The 18548-nt window shown below is 52.7% G+C and overlaps 1 protein-coding gene across 2 annotated transcripts in view; it reads right to left on the bottom strand.

The window, feature by feature from the left end:
• The window catches only part of CSMD2 (CUB and Sushi multiple domains 2), a 658464-nt gene that overhangs the window by 286971 nt on the left and 352945 nt on the right, over positions 1–18548 (bottom strand). For both annotated transcript variants that reach the window (XM_082362533.1, XM_082362534.1), the window contains exons 11-12: positions 16784–16887; positions 13436–13548 (exon numbers count right to left, since the gene is read on the bottom strand). In XM_082362533.1, the coding sequence (XP_082218659.1) occupies positions 13436–13548; positions 16784–16887 (217 nt within the window). The remainder of the gene's footprint in view (positions 1–13435; positions 13549–16783; positions 16888–18548) is intronic.

Below are 18548 nucleotides of genomic sequence, written 5' to 3'. Positions count from 1 at the left end.
AATGTTATATGTTAATTACATCTCAATAAAGCTGGGAAGAAGAGAAAGGCATCAGTGGGAGGGAGAGGAGAGGAAGGACCCTTCAGGTGGGGGAGGAGCCCATGCAGAGTCTCAGAGGCTGTTTGCAGGACTGCAATGATAGAAGTGACGATAACTAGCTAATCGTTACAATCATAACGAACTTTTAGTTACAGAACTAATGACTCTAGCACTGACTATGTGCTGGCAGCCACTCTGAGAACTTTACATATAGTGAATCATTTCATCCTTACAGTAACTGTGACCTAGGTACAATTATCTCCATTTTAAAGGTGAGGAAACTGAGGCACAGAGAAGTGATGTAGTTATCCAAGGTCACAGAGCCAGGAAATGGTGAATCTGAGGTCCAAACCCAGGTTGTATGGTTCCAGGGCCCTTCACCACCATGTCACATTGACTTTCCACAAGCATGAGTACTTTCCGCCAGGTGATGAGAGACGAGGCTGGAAGAGGCAGGCAGGGCCAACCCACAAAAGGGCCTGTTCGAGCTGCTAACGAGACTGGACTTCAGAGTGTAGGCAATGGGGGCTCAGGAAAGGGTTTCATTCCACTTGGCATTTCATAGTGTGGATTTTAAAAAGTCACCCTGACTGCTGCCTGGAGAACGGTCTGGGGGCAGCAATTCTGGAGGCAGGGAGATCATTCATTCATTCAACAAACATTTGAGTGTCTCCTTAGCATGAGCCACTGTGCTGGGCACTGTGGGTGCGACAGAGAACAAGGCAGGCACAGGCCCTGCCGCCACGGAGGTTCCGTTCTAGAGGGAGGCTCTCAGTGATCTGGGAGCTGTTTTGACAGCATCTTGGACTGAGCACAGGCAGAGGGGATGGGGAGAGGCAGAGGGGATGGGGGGAGGCAGAGGGGATGGGGAGAGGCAGAGGGGATGGGCACAGGCAGAGGGGATGGGGACAGGCAGAGGGGATGGGGACAGGCAGAGGGGATGGGGACAGGCAGAGGGGATGGGGACAGGCAGAGGGGATGGGCACAGGCAGAGGGGATGGGGACAGGCAGAGGGGATGGGGACAGGCAGAGGGGATGGGGAGAGGCAGAGGGGATGGGGACAGGCAGAGGGGATGGGGACAGGCAGAGGGGATGGGGAGAGGCAGAGGGGATGGGGAGAGGCAGAGGGGATGGGGAGAGGCAGAGGGGATGGGGACAGGCAGAGGGGATGGGGACAGGCAGAGGGGATGGGGACAGGCAGAGGACTTGGGAGGTGTAAAGCAGGAAGACGCCACAGGCCACACTGCGAGTGAGCAGACAGGGGATAAAGGGGAGGCAGGGGCTACGATGACTGCAGGGCTTGGCCTGGGTACCGGGTGTGCTTTCATCTTCACCAGATGCACGAGGAGGAGCAGGGCTGGAGGGTCACTCGGCACCTCCACGGGGACAAACCTAGTAGAAAGGGGCTACGTGGGTCTTATGCCCACGAGGAAAATCTGGTCTAGAAATACAGAATTTGGATTCAGCTCACAGAGGGTCATGAGAAGAATGAGACCACCCAAGGGGAGACATCAGTCCGGACAGAACAGCGAGGGACACCGCAGGGACCAGCAGAAGGCTAGTCCAAGATCCTGCGGGGAGCGGAGCTCCAGAAGCTTAGAGGAGAATGAGTTTCAGGAAGGAGACCAACAGCATCGAATGTGGCAGGGAAGTTTAGAAAGGACTGGAAAGCAGGTCAGTGAAAGGAGCTCACTGGATACTGGCAGGAGACTTGAGTGTGATGATGGGGCCGGCCCGGCACTGACGGGAAAAGAGGAAGACGATCCGGGAAGAGTATATGACTCGTAAAGAAGACATTTCTTGGAAGTGAAGCAATGGGGAGAATTCAGGTGGCAACTTATGAGGAATATGGCCTTGAGGGGGCAGCTGAAGAGGCTTTTTAAGGTCGAAGAAACTTGACCATGATTAAATGCTAGGGGAGGGCAGAGAGAGAGAGAGAGAATATGAATGCATATAACTGAATGAGAGACACTGGTGAGCTGGAATGGGCAGTGACAGCACGAGGCTATGGAGAAGCAGGAGGCCGGGGCCCAGCGCACGCTGGGGGGCTCACCTTAGAGCCCAGGAAGCTGCCCTTCCCTCGTGATGGGGGGAAGAGGGAAGAGGTGATCACAGCGAGCTTTCAGGTAGGACAGCGGGAGGTTGAAGAAGATCTTGTGATGACACAGGCTCTACTTTCCTAGTGAAGCAGGAGGACGTGTCATGATGTTTGCTGCAGGTGAGGGACCAGTTGTGGGGAAAAGGATGCGACGTTGACAAGAACGTCTGCAACAGTCACCTGGAGAAGAGGAATCATGGCTGGAAGGACTGTCATGCACCCTGGGTTCCACAGAGGGTGGAGACAGCTCATTTACAGGGGTGCTGCCACCGAGCAGGGCTGTGTGGCTTATCGCAGATCCCTCAGAACCTGGTTCACGTGCACGTGGAGAAATGGCAGGGCGGTGGGCAGGGGGTCAAGGATACTGTTCAAGGAATGGCTGATGTGTGATGCAAGGGTCTCAGGCTGAAGGAGGAAGGAAGTGAACAGAGGAGGAGGGGGAGGGGATGGGGATGGAGAGGCCAAGAGAAGGATGGTGAATGGAGTAGAGGGAGGAACGGGTGGAGGAGCGGAAGGGACGAGGGGCCCCAGAGCGGGTGGGTGGAGTGAAGGCTTCAGAGGTGCCAGAGAGCAAGGTCCGCACTGACAGGATGGGAGAAGGCTGAGAAACGAGAGGCAAGGTGATGGCGAGACTCAGAGTGGAGAGGAAGAGGCTGGCGACATCCATGAGGAGGGTAGCGAGTGGCAGAGGTGGAGACAGCCTAGGTCAAAGGAGAAGGGTTTGCACGTAGGAGGAACAGCGCTGGAGAGCGAGCGCACGAGCCCACCGCTCAAATGTGAAGTTCCCGGGGCCAGCGGACAGGAGCTGCTAGTGCTGGAGAGGGCTCCTGGGTAGGGGTGACCTCGGGGAAGTCAGGTTTAAGGGCGCACTTGGCAAAGAGGTCCAAGGCGTTGGAGAGGGGCATGTGCAGACCATGGAATCAGGACCAGGTCGGGGGAGAGGAAGAACAGAGCAGGGTGGTTCGAGGGTTTGAGAGTTCCTTTCAGGAAGGCAGAGGGGCTGGGGGCTGGGCCTCAGACACCCTCGTCCTGGTCTGGATCTTCCCTCCAAGCCCAGCGCCAACCCCTGCTGGGGACACATGGGAACCAAGTCCCCTTGCCCTCCCGCAAGGGGACTCCCTGGGCTCCACGGCCCTGCCTGAAAAGGCATGTGACCTTGACCCTCCTGGCCAGGTGCTGACCAAATCTGACATCAGGGCCCAGAAGTGCAAATCCATAAGCCAGATTCTGACTTGGAGGAAATCATGCATGCAGCTTCCTGTTATCTGGCCTAATAGAATTCCCTTCTATAAGTGTTTATCTTTCTCTCTCCGTCCTTCTGCTGACCAGAAGCAAGCTGGCGAACACAAGATGCGAGCTTCAAAGACCCTCAGAATTCCATCACAACTGGGCTCTGCATATTTGCTTTCCCCTTTCTCCGCTGTTTTATTCCTATCGTCTGTGATCAACCTGACTGTCTTCTCCCCAGGTTTTTCAATTTGTGATTCCAAATTGGAATCCTCTTTTATGACAATGTCTGTAGAGAAGGAACTGCTTCTCGTGTCTGTATAAATTCACCATTGGACGTGCTCCAAGAAGGGCAGCACCGTGTAGAGGGAGAGGAGAGTCCGACCATGGGCTACGATTTGCTGCCTTTCCAACCGGGTGGGACTTCATTTGTTCCTTCACTGATTCACTGTTCCCTCAGCCCGGGCTGCAGCTTCCCCTCCTCCCCAAGGTCACACGGCCGACTGCTCATGCTACAGACTTTAGCTTAAGACGTCACCTCCTCAAGGTGCTTTCCCTGACCTCTCTCCTTAGATGTTTCCCTTTTCCTTTGCTCTCTTGGCACCCTGGTCTTTTTCTTTGTAGCACCGATTGTAAGCATTCCTCTATTCATTTCATTAGTTCCTGTTCTAGACATTGCACGTATAGCGGTGGAAAAAAGGGCAAAAATCTCCGCTCTCCTGGAGCCTACTGCCTGTTGGGGCATCAGGGACCACCTGGTTCACCATCTCAGCCCCCACTGGCGCCCCGCTGGCTGTCAGGTGGCTTCCTCGTTTCTCATCTCCCCACCCACTGGAAGGGAAGCCCTATGGAGGCAGGCGTCAGTTGTGTGTTGTTGATCACTTAGCACGGCGTCTGGAGCACAGACAGCACACTGCTCAGTGTGTGAGCACAGCTGATACGTGTTGCACGGGGAGTGTGTCAAATGCCACGCTCAGTGCTAATGATACAGAGCTGCCTGACCCAGGGCCCCTGCCCTTGGACCACTCACAGTCAGGTGGCTCTAGAGATAGTTACAGAGTAAATGATGGGGGCCGGGACGGGGTGTGTACCTGACCACACAACCTCTGGGGGCGAAGGGGAGGCAGCTCCGGTCTCGGGCTGGGGCTGGGGGAGGCAAAAGGCTTCATGGAGGTTGCCCAGGCAGACACAGGAATCAGCCTGGATTCTGCCCTCCCCTCCCCATCACAGCCCTCGCTAACCACCTCCTGGCGGCTCCTCCTCCCGGACATCCCTGCACCCTCTACTCTCCATTCTTCCCCTCACCGCCTAAGTCCACCCCTCTCAATTCCTCACCTGGGCATGGCGTTTAGGCAAGGGCTGTTCCCCTGCCCCTTCCCTCTACTCTGTCGCATTCTGCAAAGCAGCACGAGATCGCTCAGGAACAAACATCTGATCATTAGTGTGCCCTGCTCATTGATTCTTCCATGGCTTCCCAAAAATCCACAGATAAAAACCCTAACTCCTTAGCATGGCACTACCTTTGCCTACCCCCTCCCACCCCAGCCTCCTCTTTGTCCATCTCCGACCTTGAGATTCACCACAAAACGGAGCCACATGCAGGGGGCAAAATAGTGCGAAGGTGAGGACTCTGAGAAAGTCCTGGATCTGTATCCTGGCTCTGACGCTAAGTAGTAGACCTTGGGTACCTTTCGTATCCTCTCTGAGTCTTAGTTTTGTCACTTGTAATACACAAATGGAAATAATAACAGCTACCTTGCAGGGTTGTTTTGAGGATTAAATGAGTTTATGTATATAAGACAACTGTCAAAATGTCCAGCACATGGCACGTAACCAGTAACCAGGAGGTGTTTCCTCAAGGTCATTATTGGCCCATTGTTGGCAGAGCCCAGCCGGCTCTCACATGGCTCTAACTTGGTACCCGCTGTCCTCTCTTCCTCATGAACACCCCCCACTTGTCCACTAGACAAAGAATCATCTCTCAGTGTCAGCTCAAGTGCTTCCTTGGGGCTGTACCCTTGAATCACCCAGGCAGCCTAAGGAGCTCTCTCTCACTCTCACTCTCACTCCCAGCCCCCTTGGACAACTATTTATTTATTTATTTTCTCAATTCTGGAGAAGAGTTAGAAGTTCAATGTGGCAGGATGTGATGATGAAAGGAGATGAGGCTGGAGAGATGGTCTGGGAGACCATGAAGAGCCGGGATCAGCTCCTTACAGCCGGGGGTCCCACCCCTTCTGCTCTTTCTACCTCCAGAACCAAGCGCAGTGCCTTATGCATCCTGAGGCCTCCAGACCAATTGTTCAACCAGCACAGACTCCTAATGAGTGACCAGGACATCTCTGGTGCATTAAGACGACCTCTGGGCATGCCTGGATCTCATGGATTTCCTGGGAACCACATCCCACTCCACTTTTCTACTGATGATGGGAAGGGCGCAAGCAGGCAAGAGACAGAGGGCAGCTGTACATGTATCTCTGGGAGTCTGTGCATCGTTCTCTGCACACAATTTTCATGAATGGGATGGAGATGTGGGTGGATGAGGTGGGTGACATTCGTCCCTCCCATCCCTTTCCTCCACCACACTGTCATGGGTGTGTCACAGACTGAAGGAGGTTGGGAAACAGGGGTGAATATGGTGAATACGGGGTGAAGACAAACATGTAGGACATCCAGGTTGCCCCCAAGCTGTCTGTACCAGCCCCAAACTGGAGCTTGCCATCTGCAAAAGCCCATGTATTTAAAGAGTACATCTCATTGACAGATGGCTTCCTGCCAGATTTTAAAGGTGCAGCATCCTTTGCTGCTTAGCACCCCTGCCTCCCGGGGGCCAAGAAAGACTCGTGTGTAGCGTGGGTCCCACTGGGCCTTCCTGAGAGGGGTTAGCTGCTGCCTGTATCTAGCAAACCTCTAGGTCCCAGTGCCTGAGGAAGCTTTAAGGGTATCATGGAAACTCAGTGAGCATCTTAGGAACATGCCTGGTGTCATTCCTTGTTGAAGTTGGAAAGTTTGGGCCTCTGAGCTTATGGGGATAAAGTAAGAAGAGACAGAGGTCCTGAAAATTGCAGACTGGAGGCTGAAAATGGCCATGTGCTTGACGCTCTGATTGGAGGAAAGGCAGGGTCCAAAAAGGAGCAGAGTCAGGATGCCGGGCTGCTGCCCTTGGTCTCCTTTCAAGCTCAGCTCCAACACCATCTCCTTCAGGAGGCCTCCCGGTGCCACCACCAGAGTTCAGTTCTGGAGAAGGGGATGCAGGCACCGCCTGCAGAAGGCTAGACTTGGCCATCTTCCCCCTACTTGCTCTCAAACTTTATTCTGTGGAAGTTTTAGCTTCAACCCTAGGCAACCCTAGGGGATCAGGCTTTCTAAGTCAACCTGTTCTCTCTGGGATGTTGACCAACTCCCTTCCATCTTATAAGCGAGTCTTAGCTTCAGACACCAGCTCCTCCAGGGAGCTTCCCTGATGCCCTCAAGTAAGGTTAGCTGCCCCTCCTTGATATTTCCACATTTTCTCATACTTCCTGGATTCTAATGAAGACAGACTAAGACTTGGGTGAAGGCACAGATTGCCTTGTTATCCTTGTATCCCCTTGTGGTCTGAACAGTGTCTGTAACACATAATAGGGGCCTAGATGATGTTGAATACACAGGTGACCTTATTTCCAACACAAGTCCCCTGGACTATTGGGCATCCTTTCTGCATGATCTCCGCTGCCCTGCTTCTCCATATCTCCAGGGTGAGGGTCCCAGCTCCTTCCTCCCTTAGGCCGGCCTCCGAGATTTAGCATTAGGCTGCCAGATTCCAGGCTCCAAGTCAGGAAGTGAAGAGGCTCCAAGATTGATGCTAAAACTTGTTAGCAAGTTGTATGTAATTTTATAATGTTTCTGGTAAGTGTTAATTGCCTGTTCCTTAAATATTTCTTATTCTGCTGGGAAGCAGAGCAATTGCAAATATGAATGCTTTCCTACAGCTGGCTGCCCTCATGGAGGGGGCCTGAGTTTCTAGGTGCCAAAGACTCAGATATTGACAGAGCTGGAGGCCCCTCCCCCACCCTGACCTGGGATTGTGACAAGCATAATGAGAAGTATTTCTGGGAAATAAATCCCTCAACTTTTCCCACCCAGGAGCTCACACTTTTAATGCGCGGCGGTTGGGGGGGTGGGTGGTGGTGATGCTGCAGTGTCACCTGCCTGCCCTAAGGAAGGTTTTCTCTACCTGAACAGGGGCAGAGGGGGTATTGATGTTGATGGGGCCAGGTACGCCTGGGGGTTTCTGCCCTCAAACGCCTCATGCCACCTGTGGAACACATGCATCCCGGCCACCCCCCCATCCCTGAGCCGAGATGCCTGTCCTGCATGGAATTCCCCAGGAGCTGGGATAAAAGAAGGGCTAAGATGGGGGTGGAGATAATTCTGAAGCTTTGGGCCATGAGTGCAGGTTAGAAGAGCTGCAGGACTGGGGAAGCAGAGGAGGGGATCAGGGTTTTAAACTGAGTGCTTACTAAATGCCAGGCCCCATGCCGGAGGCTTCACTGCACGGAATCCTCGCAAGACCCCTGTGAGATGAACGTTTATCAGCCCTTCTTCACAGATGAGAAAACTCAGGCTCAGGGATGCGGAGGGATCGGCTGAAGATCACACACAGAGCCAATGGCAGAACTCGATTATAAAGTGGGTTTGTCTGACCCCAGAGTCTATGGGGACAGTGAAGAATGTGGGCTCTTGGCACCTGAGTGCCGGGAGGTGGTAAAGCGGGACAAAAGGGCATTGAGAGGGTGTAGAGGAAGGGTGCCCGATTGTGCCAGGCACTGGGCTAGGCCCTGTAGGACCAGATAGATTAATAAACTGTAACCTGCCTAGAATGGGTTCATAGGAGCCAGAATTTGGCTTGGAATTATCATCATTGAGGGCCTTGGATGCCACATGAATGACTGTGCTTTATCCTGAAAGCAGTGAGAAGTTGTCATTAAAGTTTTGTGTTTTTTTTTTGTTTTTTTTTTAAGTAGCAGGGAACTGTGCCAGATTTGGATTCTAGGAAGATCACTGAGCTGCAAGAGGCAGATGGGTGGGGCTGGGGGAGGGGCCTGGAGTCAGGGATGCTGGGTAGGAGGACTGTGTGGTCATCAGGTGAGAGGTGACGAGGGCCTAGCCACGTCAATGACAGAGGAGCTGGGGCGCCGCAGAGGGAGAACTGGCAGAATCTGGGGACCGAGTCAGAGGTGGGGGAGGGAGAATGAGGACGTGGAGATGAGGCCGAGTGATGGTGTAGATGGTGGTGCTGTTCACTGGGATGGGGACATGGGAGCAGGGGGTGTGGGGCTGGAGATGGAGGGCTTGGTTTGGGATGGTGTTAATGCACTGAACGTTTGTGTCTCCCCCAGATTCAGATGTTGAAGTCCTAACCCCCAGCGTGGCCGTATTTGGAGATGGGGCCTCTAAGGAAGTAATAAAGGTTAAACAAAGTCCTAGGGTGGGGCCCTGATCTGATAGGATTAGTGTCCTTATAAGAACAGACAACGCACTCGCACTCTTCTTCTCCCTCCATGTGCACACGCCGAGAAAAGGTCACGTGAGGACACAGTGAAAGGACAGCCATCTGCAAGCCAGAAAGACATCTGGCAGACATCTGAAGCCAGCCCGGACCAGAAACCGAATCAGCCAGAACCCTGATCTTGAACTTCTAACCTTCAGAATCGTGAGAAAATAAATTCCTGTTATTCAGGCATCCCAGTCTACGGTATTTTGTTATGGCAGCCAGAATAGACCTAAGACAGATGGGGTGGGCTTGAGATGTCCGAGGGGGAAGCTATGTAAGATGTGTCACAGCTAGACTGACATGCAAGTGGGGAGTAGATCTGAAAGTCACCAGGGTTCAGGCTGAGGTTGAAGTCATGGGAGTAGATGTGATCAACGGTGGAAGGTTCTAGAAAAAGAGGATGAAAGCTGAGAGCCTGAGAAGTGCCTGCCCTGAGGGGAAAGTGGGGAGCCATGCAAGAGCTTAGGGGGAGTAGCTAGGAGGGTGGAGGGGACCTAGAAGGCTGCAGGGAGAGAAGCCCAGAGCAGATGGGAAAGGACACAGTCATATCAGGGCCTCAGGGAACTCGACCACCCACCTCTTCCACAGAAGAGGGCATCTCGCCATGAAGGTGTGAGACCCATGGGTGTCACCCTCAAACAAAGGTCAAAGGTGGAAGGACAAGAAGGGAAAGGCAGGCCCATCCTGACATTTAACCCTTCCCAGGCTCTTCTTCCCCCTGAACAAAGTGCGAACTCCTTATGAGGCCTTGAGGCCCTTGGTGACCAGGGTCTGTCTTCTGCCATGTCTGCCTTCACATTTTACACAGTGGCCACCATGAACCACCTCCTTTCCCAGCCAGTCTGGGGAGTGAGGGTGAGGCAGGGGCCTAGGACCGGGGCTATCAGAGCAACCATGGGCCACTTGGGGGACAGGCAGGGAGCCACGGGGCCCGCAGAGGGCACAGCCCGGAGTGGAGGGCAGTGGTCATCACGGAACTTTCTCAGCCCCCAGGGGACAGCACCTCTGTGCCAGGCGCTGTGCCAGGAGACTTCGTGATCTCATCTCATAACACTGCACAGCAATGCAATACAGTCGGCATTATTACCTCCATTTTATGAGTGGGGAAACTGAGGTTCAGAGAGACCGTATAACTCGCCTAAGGTCACACAGCTGGGGCCAAGCTGGGATTCACCAGCTCTGGTCCAATTCCAGAGTCTGTTCTATCTTCACAGAAGCTGCTGCCTCTGTGCACAGAACCCGTGTAGCCCCTGTGGGTTAGTGAGGGGTCTAAACGTCCAGACTCTCTTCTCTCTTCCTATTTTGTCATGGTTCCGAGGAGAAGTCCGGCCCACACCTAGTCTGTGACCAGCAGTCACACAGCGTATGTTTTTAGGCCAAGTCTATGTTGTCTTCTATTGTCGCCTCAGTACCTAGCCTCGTTCTGGTCACATAACAGGAGCTTAATCAATACTGGCTGAGTGAAATGGCCAAATGACCTAATCCCAATCTCTAGTAACAAGGAACCCAGGCTCATGACTTATTTGACTGGACTCATGGCCCATCTGACTGGGGCAAAGCTTTGGCTTCTATAAAGATTTTATAAGGAATTGAAATTCTGTAACTTGGGGAGGGTCCCAGTATAAGAGAAAATCATGGGCTTTCAAGCTACAGAGACCCAGCGTCGAATCTTGACTCTGCCGGGTCCCACATTTCTGTGTGGCCCTGGGCAGGTCACTTCCCCTCTGAGGCTCTGATTCCTCTTCTACAGAAAAGCAGCCATCATCACATAGCTGTGAGCGCTGCATGAGATGAAGCGGTACTATTCAAACTCGTGCTTAGCTACAAATCCCCTCTTAGAAGAAGGTTTACAGGAGGAGAAGAGGAGACGGAGGCAGGGTCAGAGGTCTCCCTGCTGGGCATCCCCTGTCCCACCACCTTGGTGGTCCCCGAGGGTACCCCAGGTCTTTGTGTGACACTGTTTGAAAACCCCGAGACAATGAACACCCAGCTTCTGGCACGTAATAGGCTCTCAACAAATGATATGTCCCTTTCTTTTCCAATGAAATCACACCAAATAAGCCTAATTCCTCTTTCCCACAGAACAGCCCTTCAAATATTTGGACACAGCTCTCAAGTCTCCCCCGAGTCCACTTTCCCCTGAATAAACATTCAGTGGGCTGTTAACCTTGTTCGCTGGGCTTGACTTTAAGTCCTCTCCTTATCCATCTCAAGCTGAGGTCCCCACGTCTATGCCCAGTTCTCTGATGACTGATCAGCATAGAATAAAGCCACACTCACTCCCTGGGATAAATTCTAGTAGCTAATATTTTTGAAACTTCAAACAGGACTTGATATTTATTCCCACTTCATCTTATCCTGGTAATTTAGCCAATTACTCCACTCCATCCAGAGCTTTCTGCACGCTGTTTGCTGACTGTTGTACCATCATCCCTCTCAAGCTCATGTGACTTTTGTCTTATCCAAGCCATGAATAAGATATGGAAAGATTAGGGAATGTGGATGGCACAGAATCATTCCTCCCCACTTCTGGAAACATTCACTGCTGAATATCCGTAGAAGTTCTGAAATGGGGAAACCTTAGAAACTTTTGAGTCTAAACCCATTCCCATCTCCAAAGTAGTGAGGGCCAGGGCTTGGGCCTGAATCAAGGTCTCCTGATTTCTCGTCTGGGGCTCTTTCCATTGCCTCACAGCTGCGTATATATAACTATGTGCCAGAAGAGCCCATTCATTTAACTACCTATGTACTCACTCACACCTCACTAATCACCTTGTAATTTGCAACATTTTAATTTTCACATTCTTTATCTAAACTTAATCTTCACAGAAGCCCTGTGCCCGAAGGTGTATTATTATCTCCATTTCACAGATGAAGAAACAGAGCCCCAGACAGGCTCCCTGACTCACCATGGAGCTGGAAAGTGACAGAACCGGGATTTGAACTCTGCACGTTGTCACCCAATAGGTGTTCTCTGTCTGCTGTCCTGTCTCACTTAGATGCATGTTTCCTACTCTTCGAACAGTACATCCATCATCCTTACCCCAGTGGGCATATCATGGTTTGACAGTGTTCCTGCAGGAGATAAGGGCTAGCCTCCCGTTATGAGTTGAATCGTATTCTCCAAAAATATCCTGGTCCCTGAATCCTCACCCCTGGTCCCTGTGCATGTGACCTTATTTGGAAATAGGGTCTTTGCAGACGAAATCAAGTTAAGATGGTGAGCCCTTAATCCAACATGACTGGTGTCCTATGAGAAGAGGAGAGAGACACATGGGGACGTGGGACCACAGAGGCAGAGATGAGAATGATGCAGCTACAAGCTAAGGATTGGTGGCCACCACCAGGAGCTAGGAAGAAGCAAGGAAGGAGTCTACCCACAGTCTCAGAGGGAGCGTGGCCCTCCTGACACCTTGAGTTCAGACTTCTAGCCTCCAGAACTGTGAGAGAATAAACTTCTGTTGTTGAAGCCATCCAGTTTGTGGTGCTTTGTTAGGGCAGCCCTAGGACACTAATACATGTCCTGTATACCCAGTTTGGTGACAGAATCCAGGTCCTGGTACAGGAAGAGCCTGTGGTCCACTGGGGGTGTGAGTCACACGAGCAGAGTGAGAGTCCTTTGGACCCTAAATAGTCCCGTGTAGAATGATCACGTCTCCGAACGGGGTGGGGACGGATGCCTTCTCTCCCCCTCCACTGCCGCCTGTCTCTCTAGTCATTTTAAAGACTTAAAGCTCACTTTCTCGATAAAGCTTTTCCCGATGCCCCAGAAAGGATGGCTGCCCCTTCTCTGGGCTCCCATTGGTTCTGTTTGCTGCAATGATCTTGCTTTAATAATAGCTCGTTTGTTTTCTCCTCTGTCTTACCATGCTAGCGCAGGCCCCTTGCCGCAAGGGCCTAGATCTGATGCATCTGTTCCCCCAGTGCTGGTCTAGGGTCGGATACGTAACAGGGCCTTCACAAATGCTCGGGGGATGGTCTCCGCTCCACCTTCTGTGGGGTCTGCACCAGCAGTCATCAGGAGGCTTGGCAGTGCATGGAGGGGTGATGGTAAAGGCATCTCTTGGACCCCAGACTTTGCCGTTCCCTTAATGCCTGTTCCCGCCAAGAGATGCAGGTCACCCGCGTCTGCATCCTCCTCAGGTCACCAACGGTGCGTGTCTGTCCCTAGCCCTGTGCACACAGTCACTCATCACTATGACACCCAAATAGGGTAGCTTGGGAAGCTACTGTCTCCAGTCTAAAGATTTTATAAAATAAGCAAGGCTCAGAAAGTTTATGGGGCTTTTCAAAGGTCTACACAAGCCAGGTATGAACCCAGGATGGAACTGATGTGTGTGATTGATCCCAGATAATCCTCAAAACAGCCCAGGAGACCCACTGGACAAAGAAGGAGGCTGGGACTCAGAGGAGTTGAATAACATGCCTAAGGAGAGGAAGCTAGTGCAGGGCAGAGCCGGGATTCGAACCCAGGGCTTGTTGACTCCAAACCAGACCCCAAGCGTCTGACTCATCGGCTCCCCAACAGCAGTTACCTTCGTAAGAAGCCTTGAAGCCCAGGGAGCTGCCACTGCTGTCGGTCTGGAAGAGGAGCCACATTTGATGGTTGGTGCTGACAATGAGGTCTGGGACCGACGTACCTGTCAGGCTGTCAGGAGAGAGAGATTCAGAGGCGTGCACCCCACTGTGGCACCCCAAGAGAATGACGGTGTGACTGATGACATCTAAAGGAACATCTAGGTGCCAGGCCCACTCGGGCAGACACTGAGCCCCACAGTGTTTCTGGCACTGAGCCCGGCAGCACGTGCTCACGTGCTGGGAGCCTCAGGACCACTCCCCTCCGGCCACAGGCAGAGCTTGCATCTCAACCACGACTCCCCTGCCCAGACTCCAGGGCTTGGAAGAGAGATCTGTGTCCTCACTTGCACAGGGGAGGGATGGCCGGAGCCAGATCTAATCAAGGGGGTGTCTACACCCCTGCAACCTCCTGTCTTTCGTGTGAACTGTATTGCAGAAAAGACACAGACAGAAACCCATTTCCTCAGTCGGAACCCAGCCAGTCCTTTTAATGAGGCACCTCTTTCCACTCCAGCATGAGAAGTGAGGCTTAAAGCGCAGCCACCACCCTGGGCAACGCTCTTTCTGAAGAAGAGAGTTCAGGCATGGAGAGGACTCTGATTCAACTCACATTTACCAGGCGCCTACCCAAGTCAGACCATGTCCCTTTCATTATCTTATTTAATGTCCCCAGTAGCCCAGTGAGGTAGACGTTGTGTTATGCCCACTGTACAGATGAGAAGACAGAGGTGCAAGATGGGCAGCGGCTTTCCCAAGGTCAGCCTGATGGAGCGGCAGACTCGGAGTCCACGGCACAGCCTGGGGCTCCTAGAAGAGACCTGGCTTCCTTTTTCTGCTGAGACCAAACTGCCAGCACAGATGGGGTGTGGGGGGTTGTGAGGGGGTGGTTGGATTGATGGGCCCTAATCTCTGCTCTACCCTGGGGTCTCAAAGCTTGAGGAGGGCTGTTGAGTTGGCTGCAGAGAGGTGATCGGTACTCCGTGAGCACCGTGCAGCTGGAGCGGGGAGAGACCACCCGGGACACACCAGCCTGGTGCGCGTGACACCCCTGGGCTGGGGGCTCTGACATTCTGTAATGAGTAAGGATGGACTCCAGGGTGGTGGTGAGCAAGGGTGAAGACCAAGGCCTCTGCTCTTCCTCTGTGTGACCCAATTACGACAACTAAGGAACCCAACGATTTTGCATGTGTTTCCCTGAAGTTTTGAAATTGACGTTGGCCTAAAGAGATCTGAGGGTGGTGGGGGAGCCCCTGGGCTGCTACAGAACTTGCTGGGATCTCACTCAAACTAGACTGGTCCAGAGACCTGGGTACAAGCCCTGGATCTGCCATTCATTTGCTGTGGGACCTTGAGCAAATGGTCGAGCCTCTCTGAGCTTTTTCACTCCATATAAATGAGGGGTTGAAATGTATGATTCCCCCAGAGTCTTTTCAGCTCTGCTGTTCTACGGTTCTCTCTATGACAAAGCACAATGGGGTCATGGGGTAGAGAGAGTGGGATCCTGGCCTCTTGGACACATCGAGCTGATGTACCACACAGGTCAGCATGCCAGGGCAGGTGAGTGATGGGGATACACAGAGAGGAGGGGAGGGGTTGAGGATGATGGGTAATTCATGTGTCAACCTGATTGGGCCACAAAGTGCCCAGATATCTGACCGAGCATAATTCTGGGTGTTTCTGTGAGGGTGTTTCTGGATGAGATTAACATTTAAATTGGAAGACTGAGTAAAACAGATTGCCCTCCCCAACGAAGGTGGGCCTCATCCAATCAGTTGAAGAACTGAATAGAACAGAAAGGCTGACTCTCTCCCTAGTAAAAGAGAATTCTTCCTGCCTGCCTGACTTCCAGCTAGGACAGTGCTTTTTTCCCACCCTGAACTTGAACTGAACATCAGCTTTTCCTGGGTCTTGAGCCTGCTGGCCTTTGCTCTAGAACTACATCATCAGCTCTCCTGGGTCCCCAGCTTGCTGACTCAGCCTGTGGATCTTGGGACTTGTCAGTCCCCATTATCACACAGAATGATTCCTTATAATAAATCCCTTTTTTAATATACACATCCTATTGGTTGTTTCTTTGGAGAACCCTGATTAATACAGGGGAGAGTAGGCAGCAGGGAGGATGCCCTTCAGGCTGACATTCCACTCCTTTCTCTTGAGAGATCCCAAGTCCCAGCCATGTCACCTGACATGGTAGGTTATGTTATTCAACTGCCCTAATAGGATATTCCAGGTAGATGTGAGGAAGGTATGAGAAGCACCCAGAACAGAACAGCTCCTGGACAAGCCAGCTATTACAGAATGGCCATTTTTTAATTCAGCATTAAGACCAGAGGGTGTTAGCGTGGTTGGGAGGGGGTGTGGCATGGGATGCTGTCCTTGATGGATATCAAAAGACATGAATTCAAGTGCTGGTTCTGCCACCAACCATCTTTGCACCCTTTGGGCCTCAGTTTCTCCACCTGTTAAATGGGTATAATAGCACCTTCCTCACAGGGCTGCTGTGGGAATTAAATGAGATAACTGATGTGAAAGTTCCCATCACAGTGCCTGGGCACATAGTAGGTGCCCAACATATGTGAAATCTCCCCTCCTTCTTGGCAGGGGAGGTGGATGAGGTCAGGCCTGTCTATCTCTCTAACGCTGGGCCACACACCTTGAACAGGAGTATTCTCCTGCTTTCACGTCAGGCTAATCATGGTGGGTGAAGGAGGAGCCAAATGGCCCCCAAGAGCTGAGACCCAGTGTAATGGAACCCAGGACAGCCCGAAGTCATCCTCTCCCTTGACTAGACCATGTCAAACCAGCCTTTCTGGCCTCAGAAAATGTGGTCCCAATTCCCTGAAACCATCCTTTTCCCAGACAGTTATGAGCGTGGAGGGAAATTAGCAAAACACTTCCATTGTCTCTGTCTGAAGTTAGACCACCACACATGTACGTGGCCTTGAGGAAAAACTCCTGGGGGCAGAAGCAGGGTCTGCATAGATGCAGACAGTCAAGTGGAACGCTCCAGGCGCACGTACCAAACCTCCATTTCCCCTGCTCCCTAAGAGGCTGCCCCTTCTGTACACTTCCCCTGTGACTTCCTAGCGAGACTCTGGCCCAGTGCTCTGTTTCCCTTGGTAGGAGCAGAGGGAGACGGAAGGATTGTTGCTGAGACAGTGCTGCAGGACACCTGTCCTTGTCATAGCATGGTGGCAGGGGGTAGGGTCAGGGGGACCAAGCAGGACTCGACAAGCCCATCCCCCCGCCCCCAGCCAAGGTGCCCGTGCTCCTGCCCTGCCCACCACGTGCTCCGCTTCACTCACATGTAGAGAACCGTCTTCTGGTCCCCGTCCTGACCACCGTCCCCGACCGTCAGGGTGTCGTAACCCCTCTCCAGGTCAAACTCCTCGAAGGCCAACTTGATCACCTAGGGAGGGAGCAGGGGTTAGGGAGAGGGCAGGGGCTGCCGGGAGAGACTCCCACGGCCTTGAAGACAGCAAGGATCTTCATGTCCCCATGCCCGGAGCACCCGCGACACCACCCCACACAATCCTCAATCCAAACTGAGCATTTCCATGCCACCTTTTTGAGTGTGAACTTTTTCTCTCTGGGGCCATACAGTCTCTGGGGTCCCCTGATGTTTTCCAAAGATGATCATGGTACATCTGGCCAATTCTGGAGGCTGTCATGGCAACACCAGGCACATCTGGCCAGCTGTGAGAGGATGAGACTCTTCCTTCATGCTTTAATACACAGAAATCCCCGCGGAACTGGAGGCAGATTTTCAGGCCACATGTGGACTCTTAGCTATGTGGTCCCCAGGGACCTGCAGACATTTCCCTCGGCCTCTCCTCTGCCTGCTTTTCTCCATCCACTTTGTTTGTTTATTTGTTGAATAAATGAATGTTCCAGAAAAGGGCTTTCGACAAGATTCTTTTATCTTGTTTTAGTCCTGCCTGCTGCAAATATTTACTAAGCACTCACACCACATGCCAGCCTAGGAGGTAGGGTTTCACGGTGAGCATGACACGGTTCCTGCCCTGGGTGAGCGGGGAGACAGAACAGTAAACTGATAACCACAACCCCAGGTGACAGATGCTAGCCTATGGTGGGGGTGGGGTGGGGAGGCTGTGATTGGCAGGGGGATGGTGGTCTGAGAGTTCTGAAGGCTCTGGAAGACTGTCGGGGACAGAAGGGGATGACGGGAGAGGCAGGGGTCTAGTGCACAAGGCCCGAGCTGTGGCAGAGATGGAACATTCCAGAGTGGTCAGTGTCTATCAATGCAGGTCCACAAACTGAACATAGCCATCAGCTACCTCACTCTGGGGGACAATGTGGTTGGGCCTTCTGTGCAAGGAGCTGGCTCAAGAAGGTCCAGAACTTGAGACATCTGCCTGGAGCGAGGTCCAAAGGGCCTCATAGCCTCCCCTGCCCCAAAGAGCTGGGCTTTATCCTGAGGGAGGAGCAGCAGGAGAGTTTTAAACAGTGGGAACGGGGACAATTAGGTGTTGGAGAAGAACATTGGTCTGGCTGCTCGTGTGGAAACTGACGTGGCAGGAGAGAGGCCAGAGCCAGTGGGGCTGATTCGAGGCTTCGGTGGCAGTTAGGTGAGCGACGCAGGAGGGCCACACAGTGGAGACGCACGAGAGAGACGGTCCTGCAGTCTTCAGGGTTTGTGGCTGGACGGATGTGGGGACTGAGGGAGAGAGGGAGTCTGGGAAGACCTGCAGCTTCCCGGCTTGGGCAATTGGGTGGTGGGTGACAGTGCCGTTCACGAAGACAGAACACACAGAGTTCCCCCATCCCAACATCTCATCGGGGCCTCTTTTTGTCTGTTTCAGGCTGGTTTCAATGGGATAAAGATCTTCAGTCTCCCAGTAGGGAGGCTGCAAGCACTTCTTTGTTTTCCATTCTGCCCCTCAAGGAGTAGAGAATTCCCATGGATGATTTTTCCTAGTGGTGCAGGCTTCCTCTGTCCAAACCAAACAGCCCAGCAGAGCCTCACCCCAGGGCGCCTTCAGGTGCCCTGGAAGGAAACGGCTGCTGCACTTGTGCCTGAGCCCGGTACCGCCTGTGCAGTGCCCTCTG

This window comes from Balaenoptera borealis (assembly GCF_965194805.1).
Source record: "Balaenoptera borealis genome assembly, chromosome: 1".
NCBI classification, from domain to species: Eukaryota; Metazoa; Chordata; class Mammalia; order Artiodactyla; family Balaenopteridae; genus Balaenoptera; species Balaenoptera borealis.
Note: the sequence above shows the minus strand (reverse complement) of the source record. Positions and strands in the feature narration are given on the sequence as shown.